At 35.3% G+C, this 17314-nt stretch overlaps 1 protein-coding gene across 8 annotated transcripts in view; it reads left to right on the forward strand.

Annotated features, from left to right (window-relative positions):
- Positions 1–17314, forward strand: part of AKAP9 (A-kinase anchoring protein 9) — a 157312-nt gene that overhangs the window by 48232 nt on the left and 91766 nt on the right. For all 8 annotated transcript variants that reach the window (XM_041728301.1, XM_041728305.1, XM_041728306.1 and 5 more), the window contains 6 exons: positions 1462–1675; positions 3905–3984; positions 6566–6704; positions 7577–7662; positions 13460–13577; positions 14034–14232. In XM_041728301.1, coding sequence (XP_041584235.1) covers positions 1462–1675; positions 3905–3984; positions 6566–6704; positions 7577–7662; positions 13460–13577; positions 14034–14232 — 836 coding nt within the window. The remainder of the gene's footprint in view (positions 1–1461; positions 1676–3904; positions 3985–6565; positions 6705–7576; positions 7663–13459; positions 13578–14033; positions 14233–17314) is intronic.

The following is a 17314-nucleotide window of genomic DNA, read 5'->3' on the forward strand; positions in this document are numbered from 1 at the left end:
GAGGCAAACCTGCCAACTGTCCCTTCCCAGTTGTCAATACTAAGACAAACCGCCTTATTGGTGGAGAGGGGAATAAAATGTGTGTGTGGAGGGGACCTCACAGAAGAAATAGAGCAATGATTTATTCAGTAGTAACACCTCAGAGCAATCTAAATATGCTTAGAAATCATACTAACTCCCCCCCCAAATACTTTACTCTCGCAGCCAAGCTAATTGGCTAATAAACATGAAAAGATACTTTCAAACCTAAAAATTGATAAAATAATAAGATAGTATTTTATACCCATCAGACTGGCAGAATGAGTCCCACAATAAAGTATGGGGAGATGAATACTCACGTATGCTGTTAATATCAGTGTAAATTGGCATAATTATATAAAACATAATTTGATAAAATTTAATACATTTAATATACATTCCCTGTGACCCAGCAGCTACATTTCTAGGTGGTTCTCAGTATGGTCTTTGACTAGCAGTATCAGCAGCACTTCAAAACAGGGTAAAATTCAAAATTTGGGGCCCCACACCAGACCTCTTAAACCAGAAACCCTGGGGAAAGGATCCAGCAGTCGATTTTAATAAGCATTCATGATATCTGCTAAAGTTTGAGATCCACGCTACTAGGGAAACACTAGTGTATTTGTATAGGGACCTATCTCTAAGAATTTAGTGCAGTATTTTTGACATATCAAAAAATTAGAAATAGTCCAGTTAAATTCCAAGAAGGAAGTTGACAAATTTTCGTGCATTTATAAGTACTATGCCACATTTAAATTAATTTGTATCTACATGGTTAGACCTAGAAGTATATTGAGTGAGAAGAACAATTTGCAAAATACAGTTTGGAACCATTTATGTAAATTCTTAGAAACATGCAATATAATGTATTGTTTATAGGTATTTGAAAGTGATAGTATTATAAGAAATGCAATGGACTTGTTGCAAATTTGTGATAATGAGAATGCCTCTGGGGAAGGAAGAATGGGAACATAGTGGATTAAATTTTGTTTTCTTTCTAAACCAAAAAGGTATGTAGAAAGGAAAGAAATGAGAATAAAAAGACAAAATAATTGTTATTTGTAAAAACAAAACGAAGTAATTGTATTTGTTAATTTGGGGTATGAGTACATAAGTATTTGTTACATTATTCTTTGCATTTCTCTATATTTAAAATACTATTTTTAAACAAAAATCAAAGATGAGGCCATACTAAGCTATACGATACATCAAAATTTACCATAAAGTTGAGATAATGACAATATTGTGCTAATTTCCTTGAAAAGATAGGTAGATGAATGTAACAAAATGAAGTGAGAAAAAAATTAGACTTATGTGAAGTTTCAAACTATAATTTCATGTATTTCCCTCTTGTAGTCAGTATATGTAAGAAATAGAAGTTATATTATTTAAAATTTTAAATCATTTAAAAATGTTCTAATGTGTACATACATTCGCTTTAAGAATGATTTAAGGCTACAGATGGAAGCTCAGCGTATATGCCTCTCTCTGGTTTATTCAACACATGTGGATCAGGTTCGTGAATATATGGAAAATGAAAAAGATAAAGCTCTTTGTAGTCTTAAGGAGGAACTTATTTCTGCCCAAGAGGAAAAGATAAAAGAACTTCAGGAAATACACCAGCAAGAGCTACAAAATATAAAAACACAAGAAACAGGTAAATGGTTTCTAAAAAAAACCTATAAGTACTATGAAACAAGTATCACTTAGAGCCCACCTACTATTCCAGAATTTTGTCCTTGTCTTAAAATCCATTGAAGAAGGTAACTATATCCCCAGTCCTGGATTCATTTTTTTCATATAATCCTTGCACATTTTTTTTAAGTGCTTGAGAAATCTAAAATCACTGAATCATTTCCCCCCAGTAGTTAAAATCAAGTGGGAAAGCAATATAAAATAAACTCTTAGAGAGGCACCTGCATGGTTCAGTGGTTGAGTATCTGCCTTTGGCTCAGGCTGTGATCCCAGGGTCCTGGGATTGAGTCCGGCATCAGACTCCCTGGAAGAAGCCTGCTTCTCCCTCTGCCTATGTCTCTGCCTCTCTCTCTCTCTGTGTCTCTAATGAATAAAATAAATAAAATATTTTTAAAAATAAACTCTTAGCATAGGACAATTTCTGTAATAGAGAAAAGTCTCATACTTTCTGGAAGGATGAGTGGGATGAGGCAGCAGGTAGAAGGAGGGAGGTTGGAATTTTAGGGAAGGCTTCTGAGTTAAACAAAGAAGTGTGAGAGATTGTGTCCATTTTGGAGAATTGAGAGTTCAAGCTATGTGAGAAAGTAGTGGGGGATAAAGCAGGAAAGATTGACAGGAGCTTGATCAGAAAAGGCTTTATATACTCTGAAGTATGTGTAAGCTTTATGCTACTGGTGATAAGACCTGTAGGATTTTAAGTAGTGGGAGTAACCGTAAAATTTTTACCTTCAGATAACACTATGGGACGAGGTGGGGGAGGTGATTAGTGATGGGAAGACGAGTTAAGCAACTCTGGCAGTAATTCTGCTAACAATAATATTTATAACAGTAAAGTTTAACAGTTAAAGAGGTAGGCTATAGTCTGCAGTTAATATGAGGAGGATGGAGAGAAAAACTGAGAGTGATCCAAGTTTCTAGTTTGGGTAATTGGATTGAAGGTGACTAGTCACAGAGGATGTGGAGCAAATCTGTGGGGAAAATAAATTCAGGTTGGAATATATGGAGTTAAAATTACCTATTGACTTCAAAAAAGACTTGTCTAGTAGGCAGTTAAAAATAGAAGTCTAAAAAAAAAAAATAGAAGTCTAAAACACAAGAGGGAGGTTTGGGCTCAAGATTAAGATTTGGAATCAAAAGGTCATTTGAGGCCAGAGAAAAGAATGAAGTGTCCAAAGAGACTGCATAGTGGGCCAAAGAACTAAGATGGCACTTTGGGAAGCAGGAACATGTAAAGACTTGAAATAGAAGACTAGTTACAGTTAACTTTCATCTTTAATATTATTTAACCACTCAATTAGCTAGACTTCCTCTGTTCAAGGCATCTCTAGGCTTTCACCCTTGATGGATCTGCTTTTGAGAATGAGGTAGTTCATAAGTTTGTTCAGTTGCTCTGTTGAACAAGGTAGAATTTAAAGAGTGACTTAAATAAGAATATCATACTTTTCACTTCAGGAGTTCTTTGGGTTTGAATGTAATAAGATTACATTAAGTACGTGTTTTTTTTTTTTTTTTAATTGATATCCTCTTCAGATAGAATCTGTCCAGTGATTTTCAATTACAGGTTAATTGATGAGTCCACTAATGGTTGATGAAGTTAGTGAGTAATGACCAGCATTTTTTAAAAAAGATTTTATTTCTTTTTTCATGAGAGAGATAGAGAGGCAAAGACACAGGCAGAGGGAGAAGCAGACTCCCCATGGGGAGCTCAATGCAGGACTTGATCCTGGGACCCCTGAGCCAAAGGCAGATGCTCAACCATTAAGCCACCCAGAGGTCCTGACCAGCATTTTTTTTTTAATGAGAGAGTACAGTAGAACAAATACTCTATACCAATAGAGTGTATAACACGTAGAAAGAGGAAATAATGGTTTGTGAAATTCTTGTTCCAGTTTTCCATGGATATATAAATAGGTTATGATATATGATGTATTTCTTGTGTTGGGTACTGGGAAAAAAAATTTGTAGGTCATTGCTTTATACCAATTTGTAGGATATAAACGGAATTTTACAAACTATCTGAAAGTTAACATTGAGCAGTAGAAAATCACTTTTTTTTTTATTTTTTAGAAAATCACTTTAAAAGAAATAAAGAACTTAAAACTAATCTTACTGTAAAGGAAGCTTCCAGTTGACATAGGTTTAATACTGAAGTTCAGGAATTAAATGTTTAATACAGTATCTGTTCTGTTAGGTGGTAAAGCGAAGCCTTTACAAATGCTCATTGGAACACTACGCAAGGCAGTGTCTGAAGAATGTTCTTATTTTACACAGGTAAGATATTAATTAAAAAGTACTTTCAAACAAGAAATGCTATACTTCAGAACTGCACTTAGAAAATATTCCTGAGTTTTTAAGTTTAAAATGAGCACTTAAATGTTTCCTGATAATCTTGAAACAAAAGAAATTGAGGTAAATTATCTTAGCAGTAGAACAGACAAAAGCTATACCTACAACAAAAAAAGAGTAGACCAATAGAACCCCAGACAGGTCTGTTTCCTGCCCCTGCCAGCTTGGTGGTTGAGTGTATCTGATGACTTATCTGGGGAGGTTGCACAAGACCAGTTATACCAGGTATAATTGTGAAGACAGAGTGAAATAGAAGCTCTTAGACACTGCAAGTGGGTAAAGTACTACTTTGAGAAGCAGATTGGCAAGGTCCCTTTTTAAAGATGTATACATCCCATAGTCCAAGCATTTGAGCACAACTAGATCTGTTCATGCTAGTATCTTTAAGTTGAAAATGGGAAACAACTCCGATTACTATCAATAATGGTAATAAATAAATAGTGTTACCTCCATGCAGTGGATCTTTATTTAGCAGTGTTTGATATCTGTACTAATATCAATAAATCTCAGAAGGTGAATAAAATGGGTAAGCAGTACTTAAAATAGCTTCAAGTCTCTCTGTGATGTTCAGTTTCTTTAAAAAAATATGGAGATAATGTTATAAAATATTACTGTTTGTTTAAGGTTGATAGCTACTTTTTCTGCATATTTCAAATAGCTCAAAATTTAAAATAAATGTTTTGTCTTGTCTTTGATCTCTGTACTAGGCTTTTGTATTTATAAATTGAAGGGGCAGGAAGGTGGCATTCGTTGGGACAGGTAGAGCTACCTTACTGATTTTTTTTTTTTAAGATTTGATTTATTTGAGAGTGAGAGAGCTAGTGTAGTGGGGGGAGAATCTTGAGCAGACTCTGCACTGAGCACAGACCCCAATATGGGACCTGATCTTAAGACCCTGAGATTATGACCTGAGCCAGAACCAAGAGTTGGATGTTTAACCAACTAAGTCATCCAGGCACTCCTGATTCTGATTTTCTATAATATCGTTGGAAAAATATATTGGAGAAAAACTCAAAAAGTGAGGAATAACCATACCTAAGGCCTGTCTTCATTCAGGTACTCAGCGGTCTCCATCTGACTGCCTCTGCCAGAAGGTGCAGGCATTGTCCTTTCATATCTATTACTGATAGTAGATAATGGAAAGAGGGCCCAAGTCATAGTAGTTCAATTACAAACTGACATTGTATGTTCTTTCCTTTTGTTATTGTCTTTACCTGATCCCTAATCTCAATATGAAATATTAACCAGCTTGTTCTAATACAGGGGTCCTTCAGGGTTCTTCACGAAACTTGGTTTTGTCACTAATTGTTGATGTGGCCATGGATTGGCTAATTCATCTTTTTGAGTCCATTTCTTCATCTGTAGATGAGATTTCTACCAGCTTTAATGTGATAAAATTCCATCTTATCAGAACTGTGCTGAAAATTTAATAAACTCTGTTAATTTACAGTATAATTTAACTTTTAAGCAAATCTAAGAAACAGCATTAATAAATGATTTGGTTTTTAAGCCTAGAAATTGTTTCCAGTTGTGTGCAGGGCAAAGGTAAAACTTCTTTTGAGGGCTTCTGAAATGATTATGGATCATGCATTGTTTTTAAATGATGGTGGAATTGTTCAGGAGAAAAACCAGGATAATGTGTCAAATATTTTTAGTTTGTTTGTATGTATAAAGCAGAGTATGATCCTTGTGTTACAGAAAAGTGTATGAATGTAACCTATGTCATATATATATATTTTTTAAAGATTTATTTGAGAGAGCAAGTGAGTGCGTGAAGCCAGGGGAGGGGCAGAGGGAGAGGGAGAGAATCTTAGTAGACTTGCTACTGAGTGTGGAGCCCAACTTGGGGCTCCATATTCACTACCCTGATATCATGACCTGAGCCAAAATCAAGATTGGATATTTAACCAACTGAGCCACCCAGGCGCTTCCATATAAATTTCTACAGAATTTATAGACAACTTTCTAATCACCCTTGGTTTGTTTTTTTTTTTTTTTTAAATAAGCTCTATGCCCAGCATGGGGCTTGAGCTCATGACCCTGAGATCAAGAGTCATATGCTCTACCAGCTGAGCCAGCCAGGCACCCCTAGTCATCATTTTTAACTTCTATTCTTGTCTTCCGGTGTTTTTTTGTAGTTAACGTTACAGAGATAACGTCAATCTAGGATCCAAGCTATAAAACGGCAGATTAAAGTACAAGCTATATTCGTTATTAGAAGCAGAAAAAATAGTTTTGTGCAATTAAGATTGTCAATATTTTCCAATGTAAGAAGACTTTCATTCCTATATAAAGATTTAGACTTGACTATTCCTTTTGCAGACTGATAGGGTGTATGAAAGAGTGTTTTTACTGAATTTTCTGTGCCATTTTGTTTTTTGGGTTTTTTTTCTTTTTTTCTGTGCCATTTTGACTGTCTTTTGCAGCTAGGAAAATGTTTAATGATTTTTCAAAGGCAGACATCAAAATTTTAATTCTGTAAAATACCTAATTTTGTTGTTAATAGACTTTTTGCAATGTCCTTGGTGAACATTATACTCCTGCTCTAAAATGTGAAGTAAATGTAGAAGAGAGAGAGAGTTCTGGTGTTCACACTTCTGAAAATCAAGAACTAGAATTGCAAGATTATAAATATGAAGTTCAAGGTAATAAAATCTGACCACATTATCTTCCTAAATCAGTTAATGGTAAACTTTTACTTTTAATCATGATTCAGTTACTTAATATCTTTTTGGATTTGTGAAATCTTATATTTAATACAGATTTTTATTTTTATAATGCAGTAATTGCAATATAAAGAACCAAAGATGTCCACAGGTTTCCTTTTTTATCCTTTATTCCTCTACTCCCATATATTTCCTTGTTCATAATTTTTTCCTTAATTTTACACCATAGATCCAAACCTTTGAAAGTTATAGTATTTATTGAATACATATATGTCAATGATTTTTTTTTTAAGATTCTATTTATTTATTCATGAGAGACACAGAGAGAGGCAGAGACACAGGCAGAGGAAGAAGCAGACTCCATGCAGGGAGCCCAACATGGGACTCGATCCTGGGTCTCCAGGATCAGGCCCCGAGCTGAAGGCGGCTCTAAATCGCTGAGCCATCCAGGCTGCTCTGATTGATTTTTTTTTTTTTTAAGTAGAAGAAGACCTAAAATTATCTTTCTTAATAAGGATCGTATGTTAGTTTATTTTTACAAATTATTATCGCACTTAATTTTTTTGGTAATTTTTTTCAGAGGTAAAATATTTTCTACCCCTGTCCATTTATATGAATATTGAACAAAATGTATACAAATTAATGAATACCAAAAGAAATTAACATATAATAATGTGAAATTTTCGAGTTATCTTAATAGCAGGTCTTTTACATCAATAAGATTGCAATTTTTGGTAACTATATGAAGTTTACTTGTAGCAGGCAATTTTCTAAAGTTATAAATAGATAAATGATACTTATTGAAAAAAAACTTTAACTATAAAATGAAATTATAATTATTTATCATCTAGATTTTCAAGAAAATATGCAAACTCTTCTCAACAAAGTAACAGAAGAATACAACAAACTCTTGGTACTTCAAACACGATTAAGTAAGGTCTGTGAAATGGAAAATGTGTTGTCATTTACTGTATTATGTGTTGTTTTGTAAGCTTCTTCATCAACCAAGAACTTCTAAAATAAGTGAATATGATCAAGATGAGAGAAAAGTGATATATTTATAGTATCAGTTAGCTAAAGGAATTTCTGCCAGTTGAATACTTATTTCCCCCTTTAGAGATTTTTGGAAATTCTAATAAACTAAAATAAATATAAAATGTCAGATTGTAAACTTGGTGAAACAGTTGTATTTAATTTTTTATATATAGCAGTTTTAAAGTCATGGATGTGTCTGTTTTAGAGAAAAATGGAAGTAGTGTAGTTTAGAACATAGCTAATTAGCTTAACACACAGTGTTACATATGTCAAATTTCTTTCAAGTGGTTATTTTAGAAATGTGTGCATATAAAGCTCAGTAAGAGTATAGATGGCACAGTATAACTACATCAGGAAAATAAACAGCATATATTGGCAAAGATAAGCATTGTAATCTTCATGTTGTAGAGAAGAAATCTGGAAGAATCTCTATGTCTATTTGTGATATTTTTGATGTCATTATATTGAGTGGATTTGAGATTTAACTGACAGGGAGCGAAAGTTCTTTTGGTGATAAGGAATGATCTGGCAAAAATTCTCATTTGTCTTTTTCTCCCCCCCCCCCCATTCCTCCTTCTCCCTTCTCTCATTCCTTTTCTCTTTTTTCTTCCCTGTGTAATCAAGCAAAATTTATCCTGCCTTTTCTAAAACTTGTAAACTATCCTAGTATCCTGCAGATAACTTTGTAGGAGGGCAGGTGGATACAGAAAAATCCTTCTTTAACTCTACATTTCCCTACAATAATTACTTTTCTATTTCCCTTTATAGCCAAAGTGTTGAACCCTATTGAGAATTCATACCATTTCCTTACCAGTTCCATACCATTTCCTTGGATTTTTTGGTTTTTTTGCTGCCCTCACCCTGCATCCAGGGACCCTTCTTCTGTACTCCTACATGTGCTTCTGAGGGCTGCTAAGAAAATTAGATGCAGATGTGGTGTGGTGACACTGCATAATCATGGTCTGATATCAGCTGGACCCTCTGAATTGCTTGACAGTTCTTTTATGTGGTCATTTATCCTCTCATAGTCCCTTCAGTAGATATTTCCCAACTTGACTACTTTCCTCAAGTCATACTCCCCTTTTTTCTTTGCAGTTCACCTTATATGATATTTCTCTGTATCAGAGCTATCAATTATAAATTATCTCAGCCTACTGCCTCCAGACCATATGTTATTTCTCTCTCTCTTTTTTTAAGATTTTATTTACTTGTTTGAGAGAGCGAGAGCTTGCTCACACAGGGGGAGGAGGGAGAAGCAAGGCTCATGGGACTCAATCCCAGGACCCCTGGGATCATGACCTGAACTGAAGGCAGACGCTTAACCAACTGAGCCACCCAGGTGCCCCCCATATGGATTTCTTTAAATCTGTGAATACCCTAATTTATTTTCCTTCTGTCTGAGATGTTATTCCTTTTCATAACCAAGATTATTTTATTTCCTGTGCTTTTGTTAGTATCCCCTTCTACCTCCTCTAAGATTGATAATTTGTCCCTTTCCTCTCTTCTGTGATTTCAGTTCCTTTGTCTGTTTTTCTGTGTTTCTGTCCTTTCTCCTGTACATTCCTCATGTCTCTCTTATTTAGAACATGACTGGTCCTCAATCTCTCATCTTCCTTTGTGGTTCTCTTCCTCATTGTCCTCTTCTTTAAAAGAAAGAATAGATTATAGCCAGAAATCTCTCATCTCTTCTCTTTTACCTGTTGTAAGCAAGCTTTCAACTTCTACTTCACCAGTCTTTTTTTGACAAAAGTCAGTGGTGAATTCTCCTCCCCTCCCCCCCGCCCCAAGTTTTTACTTAAATTCAAGTTAGTTAACAGCAGTGAATTCTTAATTGTCAGATTTCCTTTCTGTTTTCTTCTTTGTTTTCCTTCTTTAAAAAATGTTGCTTTTCCTATGGTAGTACACAGTTGAAACTATTAAATAGTGTAGGAAGGCTTATACTAAGTAATCCACAGTGACAGATTTGTGAGTGAGTGATTTGTCATTGTGCCTCCTTCCTTGTAGGGCAGTCAGTAGGCAACAACTGGCTTTGATGAGACACACCTCCCTTTACCAGTGTCAGAATGTGGGAGGCTTACTCTGGAACACAAACAGCCACACTAACTTCTTTAATTCTCTCCAGAAAAAACAAAAACAAAACCAAACAACAACAACAAAAAAACCCTGAATTTCACATTTTAACCCAGTAAGGTAGCTACAACCACAGAGGCATCACAGAGGTTGATTGGGATCACGTGGCACTACATCACTGCCTAACCTGTTAGCTTCATCTTCTAATCCTCCTCCTCATTTTAGCCCTGCTGAAATACTTAGAGTTTCCCAAACGCACCTGATCTTTCATACCCCCTGAACTCTATTGCACGTTATTTTTTCTGCCTGACACTGCATATGTACCTCTAGTCTGCTTGGTGTGTTCCTACTTGTTCCTCCAGTTTGTTAAAGTGTTATTTCCCTTGTGTCCTCTTTATCTTTCTAGATTTCAGCATTACTTCCTCCATTTTCTTAGCATCTGTACAAACCTTTGTTTAATGTGCTTATCTTTTAACATCATTTTAAATATTCCTTGATCCCTGTTTATTTTTTCCCTGTTCCCACAGCTCCTTGTACAAACTTGCATCTGTGACTTGTTATTATAATTATTTGTTAGCTCTTTTCCTAGATTTTAAACCCTTCAGAATGAGGGAGGCTTCTCTTTATTTTTTTTTAAATAATAAATTTATTTTTTATTGGTGTTCAATTTGCCAACATACAGAATAACAGCCAGTGCTCATCCCGTCAAGTGCCCCCCTCAGTGCCCGTCACCCATTAACCCCCATCCCCCGCCCTCCTCCCCTTCCACCACCCCTAGTTCATTTCCCAGAGTTAGGAGTCTTTATGTTCTGTCTCACTTTCTGATATTTCCTACCCATTTCTTCTCCCTTCCCTTCTATTCCCTTTCACTATTATTTATATTCCCCAAATGAATGAGAACATATAATGTTTGTCCTTCTCCGATTGACTTATTTCACTCAGCATAATACCCTCCAGTTCCATCCATGTTGAAGCAAATGGTGGGTATTTGCCGTTTCTAATGGCTGAGTAATATTCCATTGTATACATAAACCACATCTTCTTTATCCATTCATCTTTCAGTGGACACCAAGGCTCCTTCCACAGTTTGGCTATTGTGGACATTGCTGCTATAAACGTTGGGGTGCAGGTGTTCCGGCATTTCATTGCATCTGCATCTTTGGGGTAAATCCCCAGCAGTGCAATTGCTGGGTCGTAGGGCAGATCTATTTTTAACTCTTTGAGGAACCTCCACACAGTTTTCCAGAGTGGCTGCACCAGTTCATATTCCCACCAACAGTGCAGGAGGATTCCCCTTTCTCCACATGCTCTCCAACATTTGTGGTTTCCTGCCTTGTTAATTTTCCCCATTCTCACTGGTGTGAGGTGGTATCTCATTGTGGTTTTGATTTGTATTTCCCTGATGGCAAGTGATGCAGAACATTTTCTGATGTGCATGTTGGCCATGTCTATGTCTTCCTCTGTGAGATTTCTCTTCATGTCTTTTGCCCATTTCATGATTGGATTGTTTGTTTCTTTGGTGTTGAGTTTAATAAGTTCTTTATAGATCTTGGAAACTAGCCCTTGATCTGATACGTCATTTGCAAATATCTTCTCCCATTCTATAGGTTGTCTTTTAGTTTTGTTGACTGTATCCTTTGCTGTGCAAAAGCTTCTTATCTTGATGAAGTCCCAATAGTTCATTTTTGCTTTTGTTTCTTTTGCCTTCGTGGATGTATCTTGCAAGAAGTTACTGTGGCTGAGTTCAAAAAGGGTGTTGCCTGTGTTCTCCTCTAGGATTTTTATAGAATCTTGTCTCACATTTAGATCTTTCATCCATTTTGAGTTTATCTTTGTGTATGGTGCAAGGGACTGGTCTAGTTTCATTCTTCTTCATGTGGATGTCCAGTTTTCCCAGCACCATTTATTGAAGAGGCTGTCTTTCTTCCAGTGGATAGTCTTTCCAGCTTTGTCAAATATTAGTTGACCATAAAGTTCAGGGTCCACTTCTGGATTCTCTATTCTGTTCCATTGATCTATGTGTCTGTTTTTGTACCAGTACCACACTGTCTTGATGACCACAGCTTTGTAGTACAACCTGAAATCTGGCAATGTGATGCCCCCAGCTATGGTTTTCTTTTTTAAAATTCCCCTGGCTATTCGGGGTCTTTTCTGATTCCACACAAATCTTAAAATAATTTGTATTTCCTTTTCTTAGCATGGTGCTTGGTTGAGTGCATGGTAAAGGCTTAATAAGTGTTTTGTGAATGAATTAAGTGAAGGGATAGAAAGGTTAGGCTGGAAAGTGAAGAATTTACTTGATGGGCTTTATTTGCTTTGGGAAGTAAAAGGCAAGGTTCTCTGTTGAAATGTACTTAGGGGTTAGGCATGGGGTAGAGGACTTCATAAGAGGAGTAACCAAATGAAACAGCCTTCATCAGAAATAGCTTTTATTCTGTTGCTCACCTGCTTTCAGTGGTATATTTTGTTCATCTAGTATAGCAAATCCAGACTCTCCCCTTACTTTTAAAGTACTTTGTACTCTAGATCTTTCTTATTTATGTAGCGTTCTTCTCCCATCTGTATCCAAATTAAACCCCTCTCAAGAAGATCATTGTCTTCAGTAGTTATAGGATAGGCCATCCTTTCACAGATGCTTACTATTTCTTCCTTATAGCCTTTTAGAGCTAGTCTTTGCCCAGAACGATTGAGCCCCAGATCAAGTTTGACTTACTCCATAATCACACACGTATCAGTCTTTCTGTTATTGCCCTTATAGTCAATTACAGTTTAGTGCTTCTCTAATTGTTTTCTTTTTTTTAAGAGAGAGATGTGGGGGGCAGAGGGAGAGAGAAAATCCCAGGCAGGCTTCACACTCAGCACATAGCTTGATGTGGGTCTTGATCTCAGGAACCTGAGATCGTGACCTGAGCTGAAATTAAGAGTCAAACTGAGCCACCCAGGTGCCCCTCTAATTGTTTAATTTTATTTCCCCCACTAGTTGATAAATTCTCTGACAGCAGATACACCACTTTTTTTTTACTGATTTTATCTTAGTTTCCCTTGTCACAGTGATAGTCATGTAGTAGATGATTATTAAGCATTTGATGAATAACTAAGTTACTACACATATGCATCTGACAAATTGCTGCCTTAATTTTAATAGTAAGGAAACAATGAGATTTATCTGTTTTCATTATTTTCCTTCTGTGTAAAGAACAGCATACCAATTGTCAGTTTTCTAGAGGTACATAGGTTATATCCAGAAATTCATAAAGTTATATTATCAAGTATTGATAAGCATAAGATTTACTGTATAGGAGTTGAAATTCCAAAGACCAAGACCTATTGTATGAGCTTTATACCAAAATTCTGTGCAGCTTCTGTCCTTACATTAAAACGAACTTCTTTCTGGGTATGACGAAACAATACACTAACTAATATATAATTGCAGTGCTGTAAAGGGAATGTGAATCCCTGTCAGAAATGGGCAAATAAGTTGGAAGGGAAAATATTTGTATCAGAATGTTACAGTTCTAAGTGTTTTTGAATAAAAAAGTTTTCATTTATAAACCTGCTTTAATACAGCTTTCAAAATGTTGAATCATATATATATATATATGTCATTCCTTTTCTGTTATTTTCAATAGATTCAGGGACGGCAGACAGAGGATGTGAAACTTAAGTTTGCAGAAGGAAACCTACCAAAAGAGGAAACAGAGTTTTTATCAGCCTCTCAGATGACCAGTTTGCAAGACATTGACATTGGTAAATTTTGATTGTATACCACAGTATAGTGTTTTTATACCAAATGTTTAATCATTTGATTTTTTTACTTTAAAATTTGAGACAACCAATGATCTTGGGCAATTCATTATAATCTCTCTAGTATCGGTTTTTTCATTCTCAAAGTGGAAGGTGTGGACTATTCCTGTCTTTGATCCCCTCTCACTTGTTGGGCGATTCTTAATTGTTTTCAATTTAGAGACATAGTACCGGTAGATTTAGAGGTACTACAGACATGAAGATAGAAGATCTTGAATTACACTCAAAATTTTTTTTTATCCCTCAAAATGAGTCTAAATTGAAACTTATTACTACTAAAAACAAGATTATTTTTTCAAAGAAGAAAGAATAATGTCTCCACACACAAAAAAGCGATTGTGGTATTTCAAGAAGAAATTTGTATTGAAATGTGTATGTTCTTCTCTTCATATAACATAGATGTCAGTCATAAAAGCAAGTTATCTACTCTGCAAGATTCTGAAAAAATTAAACAACTTGAAGGACAGGTTCAAGAATTAGAAAACCTCATATCCTCTTTGCAGCAACAATTGAAAGAAACTGAAGAAAACTATGGAGCAGAGATCCATTGTTTGCAGGAAAGGCTTCAAGCTGTCAGTGAGTCCACAGTTCAGCCAAGGTATCCATCCATTTACAATTTCAACAGTATTTATAGCTCAGTAACAATCATAGCATGATTGATTTTCATTAGAAAATGTAACTTAAGCAAAGTTGCTTGAAAGAGATGGGATGTCGCATTATCAAGAAATAAGAACAGGAGATAATTCTTTGAAATGTATGAAGTAAATGTTTTTATAAACCAAAGACATGCTATTATAGAGATTTTACTTACATTTTTCTTTTATAAAGATGCTGGTTATTGTTAATCTGCTGGATTAAATGAGAGAGTTTGCATATATTTGTTGTTTATAGTATGCCTGGTCTTTGCTACTTTGATGTGGGCTTTTACGGCTGGACTTTCTCACTTGTTTAATAGATTCACCATGTCTAAAATAGAACTCTAGACTTTCCCCTAGAAATTTGCTCCTTCTGCAGCCATCTCTATCTGGGTGACTCTTCTTTCTTTCATACTTCACTTCCAAACTATCAAGAAATTCTGTTATCTCTGCCTCCAAAATACATCTAAACTGGAGTACTTTTCGCTAGTCCCTTGCCATCATCATCGCTCACCTAGTTTACTGCAACACTGATCTCCCTGTTTTTACCCTAACTCTTCCACTAAAGTCTATTCTCAACATATTTCCACAACTTTGCTTTTAAAATATTAAAATTTGCTTTTAAAATTTAAGATCGATCATGTTAGTCCAGTGCTCTTCTATCCTTGTGATGCCTTACTAGGTCCTACATGATGGTTCCATTACCACTTTGACTTTATTTCCGACTGACCTGACTGTCACTATTCTCACACCCCACACATTCTTCTTGAGATCCTCAAACCATCAGTATGCTCCTGCTTCAGGGTCTTCTTGTTATTGTTTCTTCTACCTAGAATGCTCTTTCTCCAGATATTTGTAAGCCCAACACACTCACCTCCTTTGGGTCTTTATGCAAATATCATGTTGTCCTGAGGCCTATCCTGATGAACATTTTTAAATGAAAAGTGTCTTTAGAACTCTGTACACTAATTTCCATTTTTTTCTGTATTAATACTATCTGATTTATATCTATAAAGCTGTATATATACAAAATAAAAAAACAAGTCTATATATACATACAGACTATATATATTATATATTGTATATATATGTACAAAATAAAAACCAAGTTTATATATATATAGGATATTCCGTGTGTGTGTGTGTGTGTATATATACATATATATATATATATACACATACATACATATACCCTGTTTGTTTTATTGTCTGCCTTTTAAAAAAAACTTCAGGCTTTGTAAGGTTGAGCGTTTTTGTCCAGTTGAATCATTGATGTATCCCAAACCTTGTAATAATTCTCTCTATGTAGTAGGTGTTCAATAAATATTTATTAAATGAATGAGAGAACACCTCATGATTTAGTTGGGAAATATGCTTTAATATTTAAACTACCTCTATAAAATGCTCAGAGATTTAATTTAACTTTGGCTGGCTCTGCTGTTCTGTGACTGATATCTTCATAGGCACTTATTAATGGAACCTCAAGACAAAATTATTTTATTTATTGCAAAACTCTAAATGTCCACACTTCTTTGGAAACAGTCTATTTCCCCTTGTTTTATTCAGGGTTTGTATGTAGACTTTGGAATTATTCACTCAGCCTTGGCACAGCCTTACAAAGCTTTCATTTTATTTGAAATCAGTGACTCTTAAACTTGGCCATGCATCAGAAACACCAGAGATTTTTGAATACTTAAAATTAGATTACTGGATTATACATTTGGGGAGTCAGACTCAGTAGCTTTGAGATGAGCCCTGGACATTTGTACTTGTAACCAGATAATTCTGACGCAGACATTTTATGGATTGACATTTGGAAACTACTACTTTGGGTTTTCTGATTTGAAAGAAAATAGGTAGCAAGAAGTCTCTAATAATCAGCTACAGTATTTCAAGTAGCCTTCCTTTACTTAGTTATGCTTTCTCTCTAAAGAATGAAGAAAAGGGAGGGAGTTTCCTAGAAATGGAGACTTACTTTGCTGTTACTGGATTTGAGCTTTTGTCAGCTCACCACCCTCTCTGAGTTTCTGTAATACTCAGTGGAAGTGTGTTGACACTTTCAATGAACTACCTTTCAATGAAGAGCATTAGTTTTCTCCCACCCTACAAAAAGAGATGTGCTGACCACCATGTTCACTCCTACTAATAGCTATGGTGATGAGTCAGAGTTATTTCTTGTGATATATATAAAATGGCTTCCCTCAAGGGACTTCAGTCTAATCATTGAAATAGTACTTACTCACAAAATAATAATTTTTAAGTAGTAGTGGTTAAGGATTGTAACATGGCAATACAACCAAAGTGCTGGAATTTAAATGTCTATGTGGCATCTTTCACTGCACATTTTTGTAATAATTTCCTACTGGAGTGGTTCCAGGGGAAATGGAAATGAAGGGGTGAATATCAGTTACTGAGATAAAAGGAATGTTGAGAGCAAAGTGAAGGGGAAAAACAAAGATGACCCTGTTTTCAAGCTAAAGAATATGGAGAATGATGGTAATGTTAATATAAATAGAGAAGTAAGGCCAGTGGAGAGTAGGACCTTAATTATAAGAGGGGAACAGTGAGTTTGGTTTTAGCCAGACTGTTTTTTGAATTTGGGATAAACCCTTTCAAATTCTATAAAACTATAGAGTGGAGTCATTGGGGACTATACCATTTTTTATTAGAGTTTGGGTGTTAATAGCTGGATAAATAATCAGGAGGGTTTTCTAAGCTATGAAAAAAAGAATCAAAACATGGAACCAAGGATCAGATAAGTATATGCAAGAAGCAATGAGGAAACAGACAAAAGTGTGAGACAGAAGAACCAGGAAAGGGCAGAAAAGAAACAAAAGGGAGATATGTTTCTACAATTATTCAATGTGAACATAGAACATGAATAGGCAGTAAACAGCAGAAGAAACTTACATGGCCAATAGAAGTTGAAGGATATGTAATCTCAAAAATAAAAACACACATGTTCTTTTTTTTTTTTTTTAAGATTTTATTTATTTTTATTCCTGAGAGACACAGAGGGAGGCATAGACACAGGCAGAGGGAAAA

This window comes from Vulpes lagopus, chromosome 13, assembly GCF_018345385.1.
Source record: "Vulpes lagopus strain Blue_001 chromosome 13, ASM1834538v1, whole genome shotgun sequence".
NCBI lineage: Eukaryota > Metazoa > Chordata > Mammalia > Carnivora > Canidae > Vulpes > Vulpes lagopus.